Source organism: Oxyura jamaicensis, chromosome 2 (genome assembly GCF_011077185.1).
Source record: "Oxyura jamaicensis isolate SHBP4307 breed ruddy duck chromosome 2, BPBGC_Ojam_1.0, whole genome shotgun sequence".
NCBI classification, from domain to species: domain Eukaryota; kingdom Metazoa; phylum Chordata; class Aves; order Anseriformes; family Anatidae; genus Oxyura; species Oxyura jamaicensis.
The window spans coordinates 95,213,638-95,239,067 of record NC_048894.1 but is presented as its reverse complement, the minus strand read 5'-3'; the positions used below and the strand labels follow the sequence as shown (position 1 = coordinate 95,239,067).

General features: G+C 39.7%; 1 protein-coding gene across 3 annotated transcripts; it reads right to left on the bottom strand.

The window, feature by feature from the left end:
- Window positions 1-330: 330 nt before the first annotated feature.
- Window positions 331-25,430, bottom strand: EXOC3 (exocyst complex component 3). Of its 3 annotated transcripts, none has more exons than XM_035317705.1 (13): window positions 25,297-25,430; window positions 22,659-22,843; window positions 18,323-18,542; window positions 15,597-16,278; window positions 11,054-11,171; window positions 9,984-10,109; window positions 8,282-8,382; window positions 6,622-6,732; window positions 5,738-5,888; window positions 4,357-4,479; window positions 2,556-2,717; window positions 1,585-1,712; window positions 331-1,142 (listed from the first exon to the last, which is right to left on the bottom strand). In XM_035317705.1, the coding sequence occupies exons 2-13, from the start codon at window positions 22,800-22,802 to the stop codon at window positions 971-973; spliced, it is 2,238 nt and encodes a 745-aa protein (XP_035173596.1). In that variant the 5' UTR covers window positions 22,803-22,843; window positions 25,297-25,430; the 3' UTR covers window positions 331-970. The 3 variants fall into 3 exon arrangements, with proteins under 3 accessions (XP_035173596.1, XP_035173598.1, XP_035173597.1); XM_035317707.1 differs by lacking the exon at window positions 25,297-25,430 and adding an exon at window positions 24,410-24,583; XM_035317706.1 differs by lacking the exon at window positions 25,297-25,430 and adding an exon at window positions 24,373-24,392.

The window sequence follows — 25,430 nt, the reverse complement described above, 5'->3', positions numbered from 1 at the left end:
GAGCCGCGCGGCGCCCGCCCGTTGCCAGGGTGACGCCGCCGCCAGGGGGCGGGAAGGAGGCGGAGCCGCCCTGAGGGGGCAGCGCCCTGAGGGGCCCGGCCCCGCCATCGCCTCCCCCTGCGGCGGCGGCCCCGGCCCCCTTTAAACCTCGAGCAGCAAACCCTGGAAGTTAACGGGACGCGTTAAGCCCGCGGTGCTGTGGGAATAAAGCCCGGCATCTCCTCTTGCCAGAAATCTAGCCCCTGCCAAGTTTATTCACACCTCAGACAAAACAAAGCCGAGACTCTTTAGATCCACCATACCTCTACAGAGATGTAACGAACACACAGCTGAAGGGAGCGATGGTTCAACATTTTATTGAAATAGGGTGCTCTATGTGCTATTTTTAGTGAATCAATAACAAAAGTTTTTGTACCTCAAGTGTCCTTTGTAGCTATTTATTTATTCACCCTATCAGCAAACTCTTCAGTCCTGTTGCCAGGGAACTGATTTCATAATTAAGCTTTCTGCAATAAACTATTTTACACCAAAGTAAGTACATACACAAAGTATAACATGAAAGGAAAGTGAGGAAGTTAATATACACCCAATGCAGTGCCATATAAAGATAGTTCCAAGAGCGACCTTAGGTGCTGCAAGCAAGGTGCGTTGGGACATCCAGCACTAACGCATTGCAAACACACTTCACAAGAAAAATGTACTTGCTGACAACAAAAACAGCTGAAACAAATGAGTCAGTAAAGAACCCTCTGGTCAATAGAAGCTGCATTCTGCAAACAGTAACATAACCTTTATAATCAGATTTCTGAGAGAAGACTAACTCCCCACAGCCAAGTCTTTAGAAAGAAAGATACCCAGCAAGTATCAGCATGGATTGAACTGTACTTGAAAAAGCACTACCAAATTTGCCCTCAAATATTTCAAACCCGTTGATCCCAGACCTGCAATGACACCTAAACAGAGTTGTCAATTACTTAAGAAGTTTTGGCACAGTGAGAGTAGGAACTGTAATTTCTTTAAAAATTGGCACATAGTTTGGATTGGGTTGGCTTGGACCTTGATCCAAAGTCTCAATGATAGTCTGCTTCATGTCTCTGCTGGCATCTCCCCTCACTGTCAGCAAAGCTGCAATATGATCATCCCTGACAAAGAAAAAAGATAAAAGCTGGCATTAATTCTCGCAGAAGTAATATTTTGTCACAAATACCACAGTACACAATCCTTTCAAGCAGTTTCTGTGAAGACTTCTAATACTTGATCAGGTCTTCAGTCACCAACAACTGTTTTTTCCAGCTCAATAAAGCAATACTTTGGCTGCTCTTAGGGCTCTAAGATGCATTTTATCCTCACAACACACAGAATGTAAGTATTATCATTTATCCTTTGATGTCTCAATGAGTACTTAAATACACGTACCTCCTAGTCCCAGACATGTACGTTCTCTATTAGCATTGATTTTAAAAAGTGGCTATATTCTAAAATATGAATAACACATATTATACATTGCTTTCAACTTATCCCAAGGCTACAAAGAAACGACGATATTATCCATCTATTTTTGATTTTGAAGGCAAAGAGAATTACCTGATATCAGGGTATTTACTGACTAAAGTTGAAACTTCCAAATAGAGCAGTGAAGGATCAGTTAGTTTGATAACCTCTGCAATAGCTTCAATGATATCACAAAGTCCTTCAGTGTCCTCTCCAGATCCCTACAAGATGAAAAGTAACAACCAAAATAACTAAAACAAAAGCAACCCCTTAATATCTATAAATAATCTTATTATTTTGTCTGTTAATGATATTCATTTCTCTAAACAACTGATTTTTCAGGCATTAAGAAAAACAAAATATTTACAAATCATCACATTTAGTCTCTTCTATTTCACTGTTCTTCCTCATCCAGAGACCTACCCTCAGAATATCAGTTTTAAAAAAAAAAAGTCCTCTAGCTGTTTAGGCTTTATTTTTCTCTGCACTCCTCCTGCATTTTGATCATCCGTTGGCCCGAAGGGGTTTCTGCCAGATTCCCACTCCTTCTGTAGTTAAGATTCAGTATTCATTTTAGGCATATCGTGTAAGTTGATTCTCAATCCCCTTTTGCCCTTTTCTATTTCTCCTGCCCTTTAGATGGGGTCAACATACTTGTCTTGTTGATTCTAAACAAAACACACTGCATGCTTCTTAGGTAATAATTATCTGTTTGATGTAGTATCTGCCTTTCCTCCAGCCAGGAAAAACAAGGTCCGGTTCTACTTTCTTACCAGACAACTGCTTCGTTCTTTCACTTATGCGGAATTCAGGGTACCCGCCTCTGTGAGGCCATTCAGATATTGCAGCTGCCAAGAGCTGTTTAAACACACCAAAGTCAAAACTTTAGCAGCAGCCCCGTGTTTGTTCAGAAACTCTGTCCACGCCCTCAGCTGGCACTCTTGGTATTCACTAGTCACCCACGTTAGACACATGGACATCTAACTTTAGCTGTTTTCCCCAAGCACTAAATGTCTGTGCTTTAAATCATCAGGTTAACAGCATTACTCAAAGCAAATACGTACGGCTGCAAGCTTCTTAAAGAGAAATCTGAACTGTTCTGCTTCTTTGATCATTTTTTCTGCGCCTTCTTTTCTCTCTTCTGCATTTTTGAAAGATATACGTTTTAACATGATTGCTCTGATGTACTCCACCACCACTCTTCGATGGGCCTCAAGAGTCATTGTCTGAAAGAAAAAGGTGGTGTTTTATGCAAGTGATACCTGCAAACATACCCGTTATTTAGTTTTTAAGAAACGATTAGGCTTTGAAACATGTATTTGTACTTTATCACCAGAATACACTTTTTTGCTAACACTATACACTTTGAATGTCTTCAGATTTTCATAATGCTAACAAGTGAAAATCTGTCCTTCTTTATCAAGGAGGATGTGCCAATTAACAGAAAGAAAAAAAAATAAAACCAAGGTATCTGAATTATTTTAGAGGAGCGCAGGCATATCCAAAGATAGAGGAACAAATGTGAAATGACTGGGAGACCAGTCATAAAACAGATCTGTGCTTGGCCTTACAGCATAGCTTTTTGGCAAGGAATGAGCTGCCAGCACAGAGGCTTTTGCTAGACAACTCCAATACATTGCATATACTTTCTCACATTTTCCTTTAATTGCTTCGCTGCTCTCAACTTGTCTTTTTATAGCAAATAGCTACACTGGTGACTAAGTGAAGCATCTGTTATTGGTGTAAGGCTGATGCCGAGGTTTGGAAATAAACCAAAAAAAAAAAGCCAAAACACTATTGGCTTTTCATCAACTGTAAAATTACAGTGCTTAAATCCCACTTCAAAAAAAAAGGCTACCCAATGCTGGGGGAATACAAGCATGCCCCATCCAGTGCTAGAAAATACGTTGTCTTGTGTGGGAAACTTTGTTGTACTGAGATACAATGGAATAGCAGTTGTGATAAATGCTAAAAGATGTTTGTCATTTTCTCTCGTAGGGCGCCAATAAATGCTACATGATGAAAACACACATGATCTCTGATATTGGTATTAATGACTGAAGAAACCCATGTCAAGCACTATTACCTCACAGCAACAAAACAGTCTTGTAAAAGAAAAACATCCCGTGGTTCCATTTTGAGACTGTATCTTATAAGCACTCCTAAGAGTTTCTTCAAAGACTTAATGTAAGTCCTGATCTTGCTGACTTCAAATATTTCCTAAATTGTTGGGAATCATTTAAGACATGCTATCTTAACTGTACACAAGTTTACTGAATAATGGAGATAATTAAGTAGAATAACACTTAGAGATTAAAGGATAGTAGAAAAATCCACAGATCCCTTGACAAGCCACAGGAAAAAAAAAAAGTTTAAAAAACTAACTGAGGACATTATGCAGCAGTAACAGTATTTTAAATATGTTATGCATTTGTTAAAATTTATGTTGCCAATTTAGCTCTGCCTTATTGCACATATTAAAACTAGAAATTACAGACTGTGCAGTTATAAAAAATAATTACAGGCCAGAAAAGCTAGTTTCAGAACAGTCAGTTTTATCTGTCTGCAGACATCTGATATGAGCTAGAAAAATACAAGCTGGTAAGAATACAATCTAGTAATATGCCAATGAATTTTCTGGACTAAATCCCATAACTCTCTCTGAAAATATTATATGACTGAATGAAATAGATGAGCAATGCTAGATTCAGACTTCTGCAATATGATAATGAACATTATTTTTTCCAGTGATTTTTTCCAGTAATTCCATTTTGTTCCAATTCTATATTCCAGTATTCATAAATTCGAGACCAACAGGATATTCAGAGCATACTAGCAAAGTACCATAGAGTATTTTGCACCTACCTTTTTATAAGGCTTTTTTATTTTTGCAAAGTCATTGAAATAATCCTCGACAGTGACACAAATAGTCCCCACAGCATTAGACCCCATCAACCACTTCTTTGTCATCAGCTCATTGAGATGGGTCTGAGAAAATAACAGTTATAATTGATGAGAACAGATTTTTGATACTTTTAATCACATCAGTGCAATTTAAAAAAAAACGTAGGAGACAATTTTAAGTGTTATGTATTTTTGAATTATTATTCCTTCAGCAGGAATAAGCAGTGCAGAAAAATGATGCGATAAGGTTGTCAGAATGATAGCTGCCATAGAGTGTGCTACCCCAACGTAACACCAGTTGGGTATGGAAACCAAGCGAGCTAGCCTCAGCATGTTTCATATGACTTTTCCAAAATCCTTCAGGATGTTCTCTATTTAAACTTCTATGCTGAATAAAATAAGATGCAAAAACAAAATTGGCTTAAGAGCTGACAATTCTGATTTTAAATGAGGCACCCTTAAATTGTTGCAATAGTGAAACGTCATGCTTGTTCTCTTGAACTACTACTGGCTAGTCAGTTCTTCCTCTCTGATGGTGTCACAAACTTCTTGTGTCTATACCAAACCTGGTGGCCTACATGCCTTCAACCTTTCCCAGAACTGCACAAATGTAATTCCAGTATTCTCAACATCTACATACCTATCTTGCTGTGCTATCCCCAGTGGAAAAATCCTTTGTGTATTAAAGCACTGTATAAATGCTAATAGTGACATGAAGACTGAGGTTAAATACTTTCAAAGAATGGTCATTGGAATAGCGTGTCTCCTCATAATCAATTTACATAGTTAAAAATGAAATAAAGGTTCCTCCCCATACTCCCAACTTCTTTTAGTAACTATAAAAAGATTTTTTTTTTTTATTTTTTTTTTCCTGTGGGATTCTATATAAACCACCAGAATTCCCAAACAGGAAAATTTATCAGTCAGAAATTGCCAACCTTTACAGTCAATTAAACCATCTTAATTCTTTTCCTTATTGAACCCATACAAAGATAATTTATTATCAGAAGTTTCCCAGATAATTCTTAAAACACAGCTATGCAAGTATTACTCTAAGTACACTCTACTAAAAATATTCGCTATTACTAAACACCTGTCTGAAATCATCTTGTGAAATGTAACTAAAACACCTTTTAGTCTCCTACACCCAAACCAAAAAAAAAGTATTACCAAAGTTTCTTGGCATTCTGCTAGCACACCAACCACATAAAATATGTTTAGCAACCAAGAGGCTTCAAACTAGTTCGTTCCTGAATTATTTTTCCTTTAAAGTACTGTTCTTTGTTGTTGCTGTTTTTGTTTTGTTGTTGATTTATTTATTTTTGATGAAAAAAGTTCCAACCTCTAAATCCATGAAGACTTCATCTAGCAGGCTAGAGCATCCTTCTTTGGCAATGATGTCTAAAATGGCATCCATGCTTGCATGACTGCTTGACAATGTGTCCTCCAGTTCAACTTTCAAGTATTTCCTTTTCAGACTGATAATAGATTCTCTGTGACAAATAACAAGGCCTTTCATCATCCACTGAAGAAGATGCACAATTGCATTGCTACTAAATTTTCTGAGTACATGCACAGAAGTAGACACACTAGTCTTATTTTTGCAAGGGAAAGTAATGTTTACTGCTTGCTTTGGAAGCCTTAGTCAGCTTCAGTATGATTTTCCAGTGATCATGTTAAAACTTCTTGTATGTTGGTTAAAAACCCTACTGCTGATAGACAACTTCAGAATGGCAGCAGAGAAAGAATGACGTGAGGCTGGATTGCTGAAATCTGAAACCTACAAGATTTTTCTTGTTTTAAAACACGAGCAATGGGGATTTCTTTCTCCTGTTTTAATATTCTGAATAGAGCAAACTATACCCTTAGTTTCCTCCATTTCAGTCCACCTTGATCACACTCTTGAAGGTGAACTGAGAGAGAATAAATGTAAGGTAAGATGGCAGGTCCCAGACAAAATTGAAATGATTTTCTGAAATTGTGAAACCTGAGTGGATTTTCACAGGTGAGGGTTAACAGTTAGCCTTGCCAACAAAAGTATGCAGCATCTGCTTCCTAAAACACATTTAAACCTATTAGTTTTGTTTAGTCAGCTGAACTATCTTAACTGAAATCCTTTTTGTATATAGAATAAGTCCTGGGGACTTGTAGTATTACAAATTAGATATCAATATTTATTTTTCCACAATACAGCAAGGAAATTTACTTAAAAGTTTGCAGACTTACTTAAAAGTTTGACAGTTGTTGATGACTGCAATCATGTATTGAACATAGCATTGTGGATACTGACGATTTTTAAGATGTTCTTCTTTATATAACTGTGCTTCATCTTTGTACCTGCAACGTATACAAGGAATGTCATAAAACACACAGAAATCTATAACAGCTAAGTATACACTGTAGGACCATAAGGGCCTGACAGGTATTTAGAAGTATTTTATAAGGGGGCGATTGGTGACAGCCAACATACCTTCACTAAGGGCAGATCAGGCCTGACAAATCTGGTGGCCTTCTATGATGGGGTTACAGCATCGGTGGGTAGGGAAAGAGCAACTGATGTCATCTACCTGGACTTGTGCAAAGCATTTGACACTGTCCCCCAGGATATCCTTGTCTCTAAATTGGTGAGACATGGATTTGACAGATGGACCACTCAGTGGGTAAGGAATTGGCTGGATGGTCACGCTCCAAGAGTTGCTGTCAATGGCTCAGTGTCCAGGTGGAGATCAGTGACGACTGGTTTTCCTCAGGGGTCAGTATTGAGACCAGCACTATTTAACATCTGTGTTGGTGACATGGACAGTGGGATCGAGTGCACCCTCAGCAAGTTTGCCAATGGCACCAAGCTGTGTGGTGTGGTCAACATGCTGGAGAGAAGGGATGGCATCCAGAGGGACCTGGACAGGCTTGAGAGGTGGGGCTGTGCAAACCTCATGAGGTTCAACAAGACCAACTGCAAGGTTCTGTACCAGGGTAGGAGCAATCCCAAGCAGAAATACAGGCTGCGTGTAGAATGAATTGAGAGCAACCCTGAGAAGGACCTGGGGGGGCTGGTTGATGAGAAGCTCCACATGAGCTAGCAATGTGCGCTTGCAGCCCAGAAAGCCAACCGTATCCTGAGCTACATCAAAAGAAGTATAGCCAGCAGGGAGAAGGTGGTGATTCTCCTCCTCTGCTCTGCTCTCCTGAGCCCCACCTGGAGTCCTGTGTTCAGCTCTGGTGCCCCAAGAACAAAAGGGACATGGAGGTATTAGAACGAGTCCAGAGGAGGGCCACAAAGATGATCAAAGGGCTGGAGCACCCCTCCTATGAAGACAGGCTGAGGGAGTTGGGGTTGTTCAGCCTGGAGAAGAGAAGGCTCCGGGGAGACCTTATAGCAGCCTTCCAGTACCTAAAGGGGGGCTGTAGGAAAGCTGGGGAAGGACTCTGTGTCAGGGACTTAGTGATAGGACAAAGGGGTAATGGCTTCAAACTAAAGGAGGGTAGGTTTAGACTACATATAAAGGAGGAAATTCTTTGCTATGAGGGTGGCGAGGCCCTGGCACAGGATGCTCACGTGATGTTTGGTGTCTCTGTTCCAGGTGGAATACAACCAAGGAGGGATTTTCTCTCTTCCTTACAAGAAAGGATTACCAATTTGAAATATAAAAAGAGGAAGCGACTCAAAAAATTAGAGCCATTTGCAAAGAGGAACTGAAAATTTCAGTCATCAGCACAAAATAAGTTCTTTGGGGAAAGAAGGAAGAATGCAAAACAAAAAAAAAAAAAAGAAAGCAAAAGAAAGAAAAGCTAGGCTGGCATGTAAAAATAAAGAAATGAACATCCACAGGAAAACCAAAGAACAAAGAAGCAGAATGAAGTAATTATATTTTAAAAACAATTTTACCTGGTTAGAAATGAATTCATTTGTTGAAGACATAGAAGGAGTACCTTTGTTTTCAAATCTTCACTTATTTGTGCAGCTACCTGAAGATTCTGCTCAAACATCTACACATAAAGAAAAAAGTTTAGTTGTCAACACAGGCCTGTCTCAGTGGTAAATAAAAGACAGCACAGTCACTATTACCAACTCTACATTTCCTTTTTTATTTTTTAAATAAAAAACCAAGCCCAGGCAACTGCTGCTGCTGACTAAAACAATATCTTTCCATCAATGTAATTAATAAAATCCTGACAAATGTTAACGTATGGTACAGTTTGTCCTGATACTGAAAACAGATACATTCTTTCTTCTGAAAAGAAAAAAGGATGTACTTAGTATTTCTGGTTCAGTAGGAATTTGGTTTTATACTGGATCAGAGTTCTTGGGTCAGCTCCTGCAGCTAGTAATAAATAACCTTGTAAATACAGCTCCATTACTTTCCCCTATATATGAAACTACTAAGTCTGTATTAGGCAAGCAGAAGAGACCCCTAAGCTTTAGAAACATCTAGGCAAAAGATATAGGTGACTGCGTTTGAGACAAGGGTACTGGCAAGGGTGGGTACAAAGCCAGGTGGAAACACAAGTTGCCTTTATGCTGAAATCACAGAATGGTTTGGGTTGGAAGAGACCTTAAAGCCTACCCAGTTCCAGCCCCCCTGCCATGGGCAGGGACACCTCCCACTAGAGCAGGTTGCTCAAAGCCCCATTCAGCCTGGCCTTGAGATAAATTTGAAAGAGTCACAATTACATAAATCTCAACATTGCACCCCTTGACAGCACAGGTATGTAACACCAGAACTGATCAGCCACCAGTTTTCTTTGACATCACACACTTTCTGAAAAAGATTACATGATGTCAACATTGGTGCTAATATAAATGTGAAAGAACGTGGCAAAAATCCAGGTCTAAAAACAGGAAGCATATTCCTTGGGAAACAAATGCAAGGAGAGCTCATCTTTATTTCATTGAAGGTGACTAATATAATATTTGTAAACAGAAACTAGGAAGTGAGCATAAACAGCTGATATTTTTCTGGTTGATAAAGATCAGTTTAAGAACATTCCCACCAGAGCGGTGCAGTTTTGTTTTGTGTCAGTTTTTAAGGTCTTAGAATTAGTGTTATCTTTTCTGTTTTGAAGACCACTAACAATTTGGACAGGCATTAATGTTAACTGAAGTAGTGTTTAAACAGCAGCATTTTTAATCCTTAACAGAACTTATCATTTCAGTATTAAGGTGTTTGTACAACTAATAATTTATAGGAACGAACACATGCTTAACTACCTCAATGCCATATTAACAAGGGACATTCCAATAATTTAGAAATATTTCATATGGTATATTTCTATTACAAATTTGCACGAAGGGAGCTAAATAGAAACAGTTAACCAAATACAAGTATCAGCTAATTAGGCTGGGCAAAATAGGTTCCTAATTTAGATTAAAAAAGAACTACGCCTCTAAGTATTTAAATGAAAAAGACAAACACTTCAAAAGAAAAAGACCTCCACCTAACAACTAACTCTACAGGAAAAAAAAAGTACTTCAATAGACTTAAAAACAATGGCATTCCAAACAGTTTGGCTTTCTGCTCTCTGCCTCCACCCCAAATCCATGTTCTACTTCTGCAGTTTTTTTCTAGAATAACCAAGTTCTCTTATACCTGAAAAACAATAGCTGGGAGCGTAGTCTGATAGTACCCATCTTGATCCGCTTCTGGTTCAGTTTCTTTTACCCAGTCTTTTTTATCTGTCTCCAGTGCTTTCCGTAGCCAGCCGATGATGTTAGACTACATTAAATAAAGCAACCAAGAAAGAGCAAAGATTCTTTAATCTCGCACAACAATAAAAACAAAACAAAACGCTACAATATTTGGAATAGCAGCCACAGCGCCAAAGCAGCACAGCAGCAGGTAACAAGATGTGATGGCCATCAAGTCCAAATGCTGTTGTTGCAAGTGTTTTAGTAGCTAACACATTCAAGGAGCTGCAAACCTCCCTCCTCTTGGCAGAGCTCCTAGGCTTAGGAGGAATTCCATTGAATAATACAAGAACAGCCAGTCCAAAGTTTCACCTACCCCTCAGAGGAAATATCAGCACTCAATCATTAAAGAAATATACATTTAAAAGCCTGACAGTCACATGCTGATCCCTCTGCCACGTATTTAACTGTTTTTCAGTGACTTGTTTGTAAAGCCACGTGCAGTGTCACCTGTCCCAAGAAAGATGCTGTGCCTGTATGGTTAAGATGCACTTTAAATGGCATCCACAAAAGGAAACTCTGATTGTGCTGTTGACAGGCATGGAAGGAAAAAGGCTGCCAAACATACCCCATGAAAATCCTGACTACGCTGAAAAGATGACATCGCTGTCAAATGTCGGCATAGTTACTACAGGGACCAAGCAGCATTCAGCAGCTTTTAAGTCTAGTCATACCTTAACTACTGGCACTGTAAATTCATGTCTAAGTATCAAAACAGGAATTCCTTCCTTTCTAATTAAGTATGGTCAATATGGTCTGTAAAGCATAACTGTTCTTCGAAATTTCATGATCTACATCCATAAAGTCATAAACAAAATAGCAAACAGTATATGGAAATTTATAAAAGTAATGATACCAAGTTCACATTTATCACACTAGTTTTCTCTGATGCAAGGACAGCTCATTAAGCACAGAGGCACTCGGCACAGCTGTCCATCCATATGAAGGCACCTTTGAATTATTATTACTTACAGTAAGTGTTGACATGTACTTGCTGAGAAGCTGATCTACCACATCTTGTGAAATCAAAAGATTCAGAGAATTTACATCCACTTCAGGAGATAGTTCTGAATTTCCCATCATCTCTGTACTGAGATTAAAAACAGAACACAAAACCACCACAACACTGCAGATTAGTAAAGAAATGTGAGATGAAATTAAAAACTATACAGCTTTTTTGGTATGATCACTGTGAGGGACAATTTTCCAGTATCAATACCTTTCTTATTATCACCAATAAGTAGATTTACAAGGAATGTAAATAAAACTATATAAAATAAAAAAATAGGATATAAAAAAGCTTCAGCTCAGCATATATCAGGGGGAAAAAAGAGTGTTACAGAAATTTTAAATGTTCAACCCTTTCACATATTTTCAAGTTACTTTTATGTAGAATTGATTGCTTCAGACTGCGTGAAAGCCAACTTGTTCAATCTGTGGGCTCCTAGCAGTGGACATCTGAATTTTCAGAGGTGATGACAGACAACTTACACATTCTTAATTTTGGAATGGGAAAGATCAGTTCAAAGTATAAAAAACTCTGAGCAGAGTTTACCAAAAGGCTTTCTGTTGTGCTACTTACATCCGTATCAAAGCTAAAATGAATTCAAATAAAATCTATCAACGCTGCTTGCATCAGTAGAGGATATAACCTAACGTAAGAGGAGGAAACATCTTACAAACTAAATCAGAAGTGCACATCATTAGTACAGTATTGTAACAGCACTATTGGCTGTACTTGCAAAGGAGAATTCTTGATTTTATAGGATTAGAGAGAGACTGGAGCAACCCTCAGGAATATTTCAACAAGGATTATATAAAAATAATATGCAGTGATATTTTTCATCTGGACATTCTAAGATTGTATAACGAGTTGCTTGCATAACTAAAATCAAAGCTATGCCAAAGCATAAAATAGCAAGAAGCCTCAATATTTTGAGCTCAATAAAAAGCAAACCCATGCTCTGTGTATTATCAACAACTGGTGCAAATATATTCAATAGTGATGTTTTTCACTTTCCATTTCTGGTGTGCTTTTCAGAAGGAAGCCAGAAAGTTTACATTTGCAGTGGCAACTAAGAAGAACAGTGATTAAAAAAAAAAGTTTTTTCCCGTCTGAAGTGTTTAGTTTGCAAATTCAAATTGTTCTGTGGGGATATGCAATGAGTCAGCACAGTGGTGCTTCCACATCACGAAGAACACTGAAGTCCTAAAATTCTACTACAGCTAACCACTAAAAACAGAACAAAGAAATACCCTTGTCTTTGAAACCATAGAAGCTCATGCAAGTGCACACTTTATATTTGCAGTATCGCCCTGATGCTGTAGGAAAACAGACCGAAGGCATTAAGGGGATCAAACTGCTCAGAAAGCTCAATTCCATTCTGCTGCTCTTCACAGAAGGAACACAAAGAATAGCAGAACCTGCTCCAGAGTCATTTGGGAAGCTGGTTATGGCATTATGCAATAAAGTGTTTCCGACCTCATTGCGCCATCATTATCCCTACTTCACAAGGTCACAGGAACATCGAGCTTTTCTCAAAGTGTATCAACCAAAGCCCCAAAATAAAGACTCACACCACCAGCCCCCAAAGACCAAAATTATTGCTATACAAAACTCCTTTCCTGATTGCCACAACCAAGCACCTGGGGGAAGGAAGTGACAGACAGCCTCTTGGAAGTGTCAGGAGGCTTCTAACTGTAGGGAAGAGTTATTCCCCATCAACAAGAAGTTTATAATTAAGTTGAAATTTCAACCAGAATTGGATTACCAGGAAACCAACACTTGAGAAAACTCATGCCAGTTTTCTGTATGGCCTTTCATGCCAGGCTTGCCACCAATCCTTCTCTTGTTAGAAAGGTACTCAGCCCAGGGGCACCATGCAGAGAGATAGCACCATTCCTTCTTTTTGGGGGCACAATTGCTGACACTGTCTGTAGCAGTACTGGTGAACTCTCAGCAGTTTTATCAACACTTGATTAGCATCTAATATCATGTTATGAATACGGGCATCAGGATCTTACACAACTTAGATTTTTCCCAAAACACAAAATAGAGTCCTGATGCCAAGCCAGTGCAGATTTAGTAACTGGAGTATTTTTCCGAAGCTCTCATTGACTTAAACATGAGACAAATATATATATACCACAATAAAACTGCATCCCACTCAAATATTAGTGGTTATTTTTCCACGTAGAGGATCACCTATTTCTTAGCTACTAACAGAATATGGTTCTAAAAACAGCTTCTGAGACGTGCTCTGGTAAAGTAGAACGTGATTATTTTAAATCCTTGCCTTACAAAAATTGTAAACAGAAGTTATGAATAGTTTTCTTATAATTCCTTACATGGAAGAAACGCTGAATGCTTCTCTTTACTGGTCAATATTTTCTCAGCTGGTTTTGAGATGCGGTTGTAACATACAAGTCTGTATGTCCCCTCTAGTGTTCAACTACATTTATTGGAAGTAGAGAAAGATTAGAAAGAACAAAACTATTTTTCCCCCATACAGTGTTCCATAGAAGTAAACAAGGAATGGAACAGGGATTTTCTATTTGTCATACTGGGAAAAAGAAGGTTAAAAGAAGTTGGAGAAGTTTTCATGAAGTCATATGGGCCATTCTCCTTCGCAGTTTATTATAATCATATCCTTCGAAAGAGTTCATACATGGTTAAGAGATGTCCAGTAACTGAGATGTGGTAAGCTCTGCAACTGTCCTGCTTGAGTGCTTCAGCTTTCCCACTCACAGGCCTGTGCTGATTCCACCACCCACTACAGACATACAAGAGAGCTAATTGTTATCATCTTTATAATAATCCCTTGTACTCTACAGGAACACAATTACTGTGCTGCCCTCTCCTCTTGGGCTTTTCTATTAGAAAAGAGCGAAACTCAAACCCTTGATTTTTTCCTGAGGCTTCTCCTTCAGCTTCCATTGCACGTGTTAGACAGATAAACAGGTAAGAAGTCATCCTCAGATACCCTGTACCATACCTACTCCTCTGTTTCACTTTCTTTCCCAAATTCTGCCATCAGGAGCTATGAGCCACATCACTTGCTTTTACAGGAATGATCTCTTTTTGATTTATTTGCTTGGTAAATAACTGTACCTCTTTGTCCTTCCTCCTAAAGAACACAGGAGTTACTGCTATTGAGTTAGACAATTCAAAGCTATTTGCTCTCCTTTCTGTGGAAATGTCAGAAGGGTAACTTTAAGACCAAAACCAGTCAGCCCAAACCATAAATGAAGAACCTGGGAGCAGGATTTCTGCCCAGGCCATGCCTCCATAGGCAGAGAAGTCCTATATTTCTGATTCTTCATTCATTGGTGAGTTACTCCTCTGACCTTCTGTTAAGGTATGAAGAAAAGGCCAACGGACTTAGCTCCTTTATCTTATCAGTAGCTGTATCCTTATCAATAGCTGCATCCCTCATTTACCCTGCACATGCATATAAGCCTGCACTAAGGAGTGCTCCTGAGTGGTCCCTGCAGGGAAGAGAAGCAGGAGAACGTCACAGTGCAGAGCAAAGCACAAAGATCTACACACAAAGCATCTTCAAGGTGGTTATAAAAATTGTATGGAACAGGATCATCTCCAACTTATTTGCTATATGGTGTCATACCTTAAACCTACCAGATGTTCCATCTGTTGAAATAGGGAGATGGAACAATTGAAGACAGCAAAAACACACACGCTGCAGACTCTGGGTCAATGCCAACTATTAAGGACAGGATTACAGTCATGAAGCACAGAAACGCTAGCACTACTTTTTCCCAAATAAATCAGTTGCCCTAGTAACTATGTGTCAGCAAAAATTAAACAGTTGCCATTTGAGCTGTTTCTACCTAGCAAATGATATAACAAACCAAGTGCTTAAGTTACCCCAACAAATCACAGGACTCAGTTTAACAGCATAGCAGGAGACTACCTTCAGGCAGAAACTCTTCTAAATAAACAAACTGGCACATGGTTCTGAGGTAAAGCCCAGAGGAAGTTACTACATTCTTTCCATTTAACAGTCATGAAGCAACACTTAAACAGTCCCAACCTCTGCAAAGGAGAACAATAGAAAGTTAATAACCACACCACTTTACTGGGGCTGTGGCCAACAACAAACGTTTTGCTTCACATTCGTGAACTCCTAGCCTCCTCTGTTCTTCCCAATACCTCACCAAAATGGCACACAAACACTTTTTTAGGCTGTCACTAGATTCAAGCAGGTCTGTAACTGCATTAAAACCTCAAGCTTATGCAACAACTCAAGACCACGTATTAGAAAATCCAAAGAGGTTTGAAGGAACAATTTCCAGAAAGCAAAAGGCACTAACAAATATCAACATATCAAGTTCTTTACTATTATTTTTTCTTTTTTTTTTTTTTCTAAATGGTTTTATCTTCTTACCTTCTTTATCTTTTATTCCATTAATAGACATACAATTATTAGTACACAGCCTGTGTTTTGTATGCTTAATCTCAGCTTTTGCTAACGGCTTAAGATAAATGGGACCTTACCTTTTGTAAGTATTTAAAACCCAAGTCAGAAGGCTAACAATCTCATTTGCTTCCAGATCCTCTGCAGCAAGCTCTTGCATGCGGGTAGACAAAGCCTGATGGTACATGCTTAGCAATCTTTTGAAAATGTCATAATGTGGGGGAAAACACTGATCCAGTAGGGTTTTAGCCACTAGCAGGTCATCAAGGACGTATTTACGTATGATTTCTAGATGGCGCACGAGCCACATTTTGTCAGATTCTCTAGTATCCGCTTGTGTGCCTTCAATTCGCGTGCTCACAGTTCTTTCCAAAATGTTGAACATTTTTTCTTTCCACTTCTTTGGTCTGCCAGGAGGTATAAACCCAGTTTGTTTTTTCCGGTCTAACATACGCCTGTCAATTTTCTCCTCCCTTTCAATTATCCTAACAACAGAAACCAGCAAGGTTGGATCTCGACGCACTGTGACAAGAGATCTCTGAACCACCATCCACAGTTGCTTGGCCAACTCCTCAGAAAGTTTCTGCATATCCCCAAAGTACGTGTGGATGAGGTTCATGTCATGAGTGTTTTTGCTGTCCATGCGGTACTGCTCGTACATCAGGTTATCACGAGAACACTCTAAATCCATCAGTTTTCGATGAGCTTGCAGAAGTTCCCCTCGCTCAATCAGATCTTGGGTCTCCCTCACTATCTCTGGAACTGAAACAAATGCAAAAGAAGAAGGTAAAAAGAGTATAACAATCGGAATGAAAAAATAAACACAAGACAATAAAAGCACTAGGAAACAAACTGGAAAGCAGCTGTACCAATTTGTAAGGAATAATTTAAAAGAAATCATACTGAAGTATTCAGAAACTACTAGGAAGTTCTTCACTGTGATGGTGGTGAGGCACTGGCACAGGCTGCCCAGAGAAGCTGTGGATGCCCCATTCCTGGAGGTGTTCAATGCCAGGCTGGACGGTGCTTTGGGCAACATGGTCTGGTGGGAGGTGTCCCTGCCCATGGCAGGGGGTTGGAACTGGGTGGGCTTCCCTTCCAACCCAAACCACTCTGTGATTCTATGATACTAGCTTTCTTATACATTATGAAAAAAGCTTTTAACTTATCTAAGTCACTTACGCTGTTGGACCTAAGGCTGCATATACACAATCAATATTGACTTTGATGTCCTTCTTGAAGGACAGCTTTTGCCTGCCTAAAGCATGAAGGAAAAATAGGGATAATTACCTAAACTACTATAATATTTTTATTACTATATTTAGTATTTAAGCAATAATATAGAAGAGGGTTAGGATTCTGCGGCAAAAAAAAAATCCCTGCAGGAAATCTTGTCACTACAAGAAAGGTGGTTAGTGCTAAAAATTGATAATCAAAAAAAAAAAAGTTCACTAAGTTACAAACAACCATTAATTATGGCGAAAAATAATTTATAATAAAATCCATCTGTTTTACCCAGGGCAAAGTTATCACCAAATATAACGTGTAACAATCTCGAGTGAAACAGTTCACACTCAAAGCCTTTCAGGATACCAGAAAAGAAAAGGCTTGTTGTCCCAGTTACACTCACCGTGTACAATAAAACCATATTGCCTTCAAAAATTAGTATTGCACCATACAAAAATTTGTTCTTTGCTAGATGTTACACCTAAGTAGAAATAAAACTCTCTTTCTTTAAATTACACCCTGTACCCCAGTTTTGTGGTGTAGTAGTTAGACGAGCTTTGCACAGAGATTAAACAAACCATCCTGGTATGAATGGGAAACAACAGCTCTTTACAGGTGCATTTTGAAAAATTGCTACTGGGGGAAAAGGGAGAGAAATTACCCCCCCCCCTTTTTTTTTTTTCTATCAAAGGGGTATGATTGATTTGCCCCCCATTATAGTGGTAAAATTCTTAAAACGACTTACAAGCAGGAAAGCTCTGGCAAGAAATTCACCCCAATCCAATTCATGATGGAACGGAACGTGCACCAAAATAGGTTGCATGGAATGACAGAACTAATCCCACTTTATTTATCTTTATAGTATCCATTATATTACATTAACCTTATTCAATTTTGAAAACTATGCTAGTTGTGCAGCGTTGCTGTGAAGAATTGCCTTCCATGTGTAGTTTCCTTATGCATCATATGGTTTCTGTGATTGTACTGCCTGATTCTGAAGCAAGGACCATGCACAGTTGAAACTGTACTTCAGGTAGCTCATACGTAGGCTTGTAACATTAATGGAGAATCCTTGAGGTTCTGAAGTGTTGTGTAAGCAAGACTGCTAGGGAATCTTCTGACTGAAGATCTTGCTGCTTGACATTCTGCAGTTGCTTGCAAAATTACTAACTTCCTAAAATCATTTGGGACTATTTGTACCCAACAGTCTTGCTGTGGGTACCCAGAACACTGGCAACGTCTCACATCTTTCTGAAATTTCTTTCTGTACATGGTGCTTGCTTAGTTTAACCTTATACAGTAAAAATGATATTTCTGCTACTGATTGCTAGCAAGAAGTCTTCTTTGTGACTTCCGTTTGATAAGGAGAGGCCAGACTGGAAGTTCTTAAAGCAATTTAGACTTGATATATTAAATGGTTAAAAGTAACTTTTCTCAACATATCTAGGTGATGCTCCCTTAATTCTTCATTCCCAATTAGGTTTAAAGTTTCCCACATTACCTGATGACCCTACAGCTGTTAGTACCACTTTGAAATGCTTTCATCATCTGATAGATTATATAAAGGACATTAGATTACCTGAAAAGATGTTTTTGAGATTCTCTACAGCAGCTGCCAGTTGGCTATGTTGCACTACAGCATCCTTAACATCCTTGAGGTTTTCGATGGTGTTGATGCTCTGTCTCCAGTCTTTATTGACATCTATTAAAGACTGCTGAATGTCCTTTACATCATTCAGTGCATTGTGCAGTTGACTTAAACCTGTTCGGACTCCATCTAATTGCGACTGGATTGCTGCCTTAAATGTAAACAAAAAGACCAAAAAGGAACTCTTACATTAATCACTACATACTATAGGTTCAGTATTTTCAACATTTCTCAGAAATTTTATCTAGATATCAGTACCTAACATTTCCTGAAAAACAAACAAACAAACAAACCTTAAAAGGTAACGTTACAGCTTACTAGAAACTTGCAATTTTGTGTGAAAGGCTGCACACATGCTTTTTTTTTTTTAAAAAAAAAAAGGGTTTTGAAGGAGCTAGATACAACTGCTTTACATACAAAACTGCTACAGGAACTTAGGAACTTTGGAAGATAGACTTACAAAGATGATGACCTATCTTAAATCAGAATCATGGGAAGGGAGAATGAGATTTCTTTGTGTTTCCCTTATGAGTTCATTTCAAAGGGGGTATCAGAAGAAAGCTGATGCAGAGTTTTCCCCAGGATGTTTTGCACAAACAGATTCACAAAGCATTTTATTAAAGCAATTATGATTTTTCACCTACAGCTGAAAATGTTTAAAAAAAAATTATTCTTCACTAAAAAAGTGTTCTAAAAAACCTTTCCTGCCTGTGGTGACAGAACTGCAGAAAAATCAGAAATAATTCAGCTAAAACAAATAAAAAAATAACCCCCCCCTACCAAGCTGAATAAAGCTTCACCAATGTAAAACAAACAGACTGACAAGCCAACTACTCAATTACTATGGCATAAAGTGAGGTTTTTGACATAGGTATCTCTTGTGACAGGCAGCACTTGAAACAATGACTCTTCAAATGGGCTGTTAGTCCAGAATGTCATTTCACAGTGCTGACATGTTACAGAAGGTGCATTTTAAAACATATCTGTGCAAAACAAATCAGAACACATCTTATTTTCGAAAATATGCAACTGAAACTAGATTAGGCAAGTAGGAAATGAAACTGGAAATAACAGACTTCAAAGACAAGCCAAAAGCCAGACATTGGTGAATGCTCAGTTGCTGATCTCAAGAACTTGAAGAAACTTTGTAAACGAAACAAGGCACGGACAGTTTAGCTAAGCTCTGCACATATTTTTTGCTGTACTTCTAAGGTCAAAAAGCCTGAGCAGTCATGGGATTTTTTGTCTGATAGTAGAAGCCAAAGAGGAAATCCTGGTAACTATGAACAACATTTATTGTGTTTTAAATGTACTCAGAAAGTCCCAGAAAAACAGTGATTCTTATGCCACAATTTCAAAATACAGTATGTGAATTTTCCTGATAAAAATGTATTTTCTGTCAAACTTAGAACAATTTAGCAGTGGTGAGGCATCTATATTTTATCTGTCTAGAGAACTGCTGCATTAACAATTATTTCCCCTACAGTAACTGAGATAATTAGGTTACTGAAATACAATGTGGTAGTCAGGCAATGAGGGAAGACAATCTCCTGAGGCTGACCATATCTTAAAAAATACATGACCATTAAACATTCAGTACTTCTGACTCAACTTTTCAATTTATTCTGAGGCAAATCTTCCAAGTGTTCTAATTCTTACCTATTTAACTTCTGCAGAAATTTGATTATGTTAAACAGAAATCATCACTAATCTTGGACACTAACTCAAGCAGCCAAAGTACTTTCTAACAACAGACATCCACCCAGATGTCCAGTTTGTCTCTTAATATTGGGGATGATGGGTGATGGGGAGTGAGGGATACAGACTTTGCTTCCTAGAATGCATATTCATCTTCTATTGGACTGACCACTTTTTTACAGAACTGGTACCCTGGCTGCCTGGTCTCCTTAGAGGTCTATGGTCCAAATTCATAGCTGCACAGCAGCTAGGAACCAAAAAGCATGTTTATACTCAGGAGAACTCATGACTTAAGAACTCTCCTAGCGCACATATCCAGTATTTTTTCAGGGTGAGAAATACTTAATCTCTCCAAAACTTAACCTTTCCTGTTTACTGAACAAGTGTGAAAACAAAGTTGGCTGTCAACACTCCTCTCATAGTCTGGAATAGAGGCCAGGCAGCTCTTTGCTTACATTTGGACTGCAGAGCACAGAAGGACCAGCCCTCAGTGCTAGCTGGTCCTCAGCCATCCGTCATGTCAGAGTTCTGCTATCAATATTTAAAAATACTGCTTCACTAATCAACATCTGCCTCACACAAAGCAGATGAGTCGTACAAATTTCAAAGCCAGAAGAAACGCAGAGAGGGGATCTAAAAATGCAAACAAGTAAATAACTGGGAGAGGATGGAGAGACAGGAGTAGGATAACCAACTGGAGGAGATGCTAGTTTTTTGTGCTGAACACCATTCCAGACCTCAGCTGTTTCACCTCTAGAAGCAAGGCACAGCTATTACCCTGGCTTTCTATTCTTCCATCTGGATCGTCGGCTGTTAACACCATGTAGGTGTTAACTACACCACCATGTTTAGTGTTAACTAAAAGATTTACCACGTGTTCATTCACATAGATGAAGTAGCTTTAATTATTCAACAGTGATCCAACCTGAAAAGCCAGCAATTCCTCCAGACAATGATCCTGATGACCCAACCTTTTCATCTTCCACAGAACACATACACAAAGTTATAATGCAGAATGAGAGTATTTTTAATATCCTCCCCACGTTTCCATCTGTTACAGTAATTCTTATGGGGAAAAACTGCTGTACTACCCATTGCATCACAGCCATCACCTGTTTGAGAAGTGCTTCCTCCATAGACTTGGAATGGGCATTTTTGACCATCTGTAGGTGACTGAAATTAGAGCAATATAAGGGAAATTACAAGGAAACTTTCTGACTACAAAGTGGATTGAGGCATTTACAGAACTTAAAGTTATATGCTGACATCTACTGTGCTGACTGTGCTTATGTGTTATAAATAGATCACAGTAACTGAACCATTGATCCACTATTAACGGACTCCACTGTATGCCTCCTGCCTTAAATCTGAAAAATCCAAGCCATCAGGAATATTTCTATACTAAAACCAAACATTCAAATGTAATTTACTAACTGACTTTTCCTTGTGAAAGACAACAGTCTCTCTTCTACTTCATGTAGACTTGCACAAAGAAGGAAACAAAGCAGTTTTCAGATAGGCTAATTCATGCTGAAATGTAACACTTGATGTAATATACCAGCCAGTTTGATCTGGTAAAAAATAAAAACATTCCCAAAGCACCTTTTTTTTGGCTCAACTCCAATCATTGAATACAGTGGTCAAAAGTGACTGCTGAGCACATCTGTGCTCACATGTACACATGTGAAGTGAGGGAGAAGTCACAGGGTCCAGTTCCACAAGAGACAAGATGAAGAATATCCTAAGTGACCCATTAACACACAATGAACCAAGAAACTTTCACTTAAACCAAACTCTTAAAATGTCCAATCTACCTGCCCCCTCCCTTGTTCATTGGAATACACTCTTTTCTTGAAGAGTCTGAAAGCCTTCAATTCCTCTCATGCTCCTTTCAAATAGTTTTTTTTTTTTTTTAATCCTTAGGTGAATAAATTAGAACTGTTTTTAAGCTGTTTTTCATCTAAAAAGCCTGCTGGCACCCTGAATTTAACTGCTTATTCTGAACCTCATGTTCGTTCTTTACTGTAAATGTAGTTATTGCTATTATGCCAAGAAGGAATACAGGCTATTTTCAGGACTGCGTTGTAGGCAGAAACATTCAAGGAGTTCTCAGATTTTTTTTTTTTCCCCTGACCTTCAGAAAGGACTCAGTCTTTTCTCCTTCATTCACATTGCCACACACTATCTACAAGATTTAGCTATCTGCCATAAACCCAAATAGTCAGAGACTAAACATATTTTCAGCACTGATCTTGTTTCAGAGGCAATCCTTAGGTTTTATTACAAGTTCAATATTCAATCATTTCAGCAAAGGTTTATTAGCTGACGGGCTACACAGCAGAAGGTGACTTGTCTATGGACAGCCTGTACACGTTACAGGTCATAAGAATATTTGAAATGCTTGCTAATGCAAGCAGTTTTAGGATGCAAAGGTTTTGTTTTGTCCACAGAGCAAAAATTGAAGTCCATGATTTACAACTATCTGGATGAAAATGTAAAGGGGAAAAAAAAAAAAAAAAGAAGGAACACTTTCTGCACAGTGAACACTCAGATTTATCAAACTTCATACCTTGAGTCGAGCTTCTACTGAAGCCTTCTTACGAGCTTCCCTCCTGCGATACTGCTCCACTTTGTCCAGCTGATCAGGACGCTGAAGCATTCCTGCTACCCTCTGAACAGCCGTCGCAACTGCTTCCCTATCTGTTTCCTCCATTGTTGATTAGGACCTCAAAATGCCTTCATAATTTAACAGCACTGGAAAGAAAAGTAACATTTTCAGAACGTACACTTTCATTTGATGCATCATTTCAAACTTAACTGGAAAAAAAACTTCAGCAATAGTGCAATTTGATAGAAGTGTGATTAGAAAGCATTATAAACAGTAGTACCTGGAATTATACAAGGATCACATTTGAAGTCACTTAAGTCTGTTTCATTACCCGAAGTTTTTTGTTTAGTGTTTTTTTAGCATGGACCTTGCTCTATATAGGCACGTATCAAAAAGAGAGAAAAAAACAAACAAACCAGCAAATCTCCATTTATAAAACAGATCCTATCCGACCTAGACTAGGTGTGCCTATTAAAAGGGGAACAAGACATGCATAAAGCAATCTTCTGGCAAGTCCAAGCAAAAATCCTAACTCCACCAAGTTCAAGTTCTAGGGGAGCTTAGAAAACTATAGTCCCCCTGCAATGGCTCAGATTTTGTACCAATTGTGGAGAGAAACCTAGCTGTGGAAGCTCTAAACCTGAAGACTTAACTATGAAACACTTTCATTTAGACTTCTGATGGAAGATCTTTTCCCCCACTACTCTGCTTTCTACTATTTTCAGTTCTTCTCACAGTATCTGTCCAACAGAGGTGCAGAGAAAAAAACCTCAAGTATTTCACATACGCCTCCAGTAGAATTTCTAGTGGAGTCAAGACATGCATGCAAGCCACTATCAGACTTTAAAGGCTGAAAAGGTAAAATTTGCTGGCTATCAAACTAGACCTGTTCACCCAAGATACTAATGCAAGGCAAAAAGGATCCCAGTCACCAAAGATGCAAGAACATGGCATCGGCAAAACACCAAGGAATGTGTCTGGAGTTCCTGATTCCAAATCGGAAGGAAGATGTTATGTCTTGAGTCTTGGAATCAAACAGAACACTTCCAGGTTCTGAAGTTGTGACTATACAGAGCACTTTATCATGTCCACATTATTCCTTTAAAGTACCTAACTTTCAAGGCAGTCTGCAGCCAGTACATCTCAACAGATCCTCCAACCACATCTGTATCTCTAGTATCTTCACCAATCGCATGCGTATGTATTTACTCCAGGACTATTTCTGCAGTGGGAATTCATGACCTACTTTATTTCCTCGGCTGTGCAATCACATCTATCACTTCTCTACCAATGGCCTGTTTACCTCAAATGCTGTTTGTCTTCCTGCTCTACATCTCAAGGCACAGGATTTCTTCCTACCACTCACACTTTAGAATTAATACCCCGTTTTTGTTTAGCTCTATTTATTTCCATGCTATCATGGCTTTATCAACAATTAAACAGTCTGTTATTGTAAAAGACGTTACTACTTTTTAACTTCACTAAAAAAGCTACTACATGAAATGACACTGCAGTAGACAGCTTTGTGGTGAATTACCTCCATTATTAACAACTCTGGATACACTGAACAGAGTTATGACAGGTTTAACACACAGAGCCACCGCCCAGGCACACCAAGCAGCCCTCACGCAGAAAATTACAGCACCCCAAAATCCCCCACATGATTCCACAGCAACTCGCTGAGGCGGACAGGCTGCCGCCCAGCCACCAACCGTGCCCACAGGAAGGGCAAACTTCGAGGAACCACGCCAGCTTCGCACAGGGGCGGTTACCCCAAACCAGGCGTGCTTTCAGAGTGACGCGCTGCAACGAGCGAGCAAAAGAGAGCCCGGCGCTGTCTTGGATGGGCTTCAGCAGCAAACACACCCCAAGCCCCCCCCCCCAAACACACCCCTAAACAGCCCCCGAGCACACCCCATACATTCACCCAAGAACCTCGTAATCAACTCGTAAACACACTTCCAAGCACGCCCATGCACAGACCTCAAGCAACCTCCAAACCCCCCCAATGCCCCCAAACATTCCTCCAAGCACCTGAGCAACCCCTAAACACCCCCACAAGCACTCCCCAGGCACCCCCTTGGCACAGACTCCAAGCACACACCCCAAGTCCCTCACGCACACACCCCCAAGCTCTCCCCTAAACACCCTCCCCAAGCACACACCCCCAACACCCCAAAAGCACACACCAAGCCCCCCACTCACAATCCCCCAAACTCCCCCCAAAATACCAAGCACACCCCAAACATTCCTCCAAGTACCCCTCAATCAACACCCAAACACCCAAGCATTCTCCAAGCACCATTCCAACACCCCTAAATACCAAGCCCCCCCAACACACCCCCAAATATCCCTCAGAGCACCCAAGGCCCCCCCAGACACACTCCCTAAGCGCCCCCCATGCACAGACCCCAACCAACCTCCACACACCCCCTCAATGCCCCCCAAGCCCACCCTAGAACACCCCAAACATTCCTCCGAGCCCCCCCAAACACACACCCCAAGAACCCTACAGACCCTAAACACCCCCCAAGGACGCCCCTCACGCACAGACCCCAAACACCCCTCAGAGCCCCCACCCGCCGCCCCCAGCCGTTACCGGCCTCTGCCAGCCGCCCCCCTCCGCAGCTCGCCCCCGCCCCTGGGCGCCGCGCTGACAGGCGGGCAGCGCGCGTGCGCGAGGCCGGCCGCGCAGGCGTGCCGGGGGAGGGGGAGGAGAGGCGAGGGGTGCGA

Excerpts from the sequence above, each read along its gene's own strand:
- EXOC3 (XM_035317705.1), bottom strand. The coding sequence starts at position 22,802 with ATGGAGGAAACAGATAGGGAAGCAGTTGCGACGGCTGTTCAGAGGGTA. Across the intron at positions 6,733-8,281 it reads ATGAATTCATTTCTAACCAG|GTACAAAGATGAAGCACAGT; the intron begins GTAAAATTGTTT and ends TATACGTTGCAG. Across the intron at positions 5,889-6,621 it reads AACAACTGTCAAACTTTTAA|AGAATCTATTATCAGTCTGA; the intron begins GTAAGTCTGCAA and ends TATTTGTCACAG.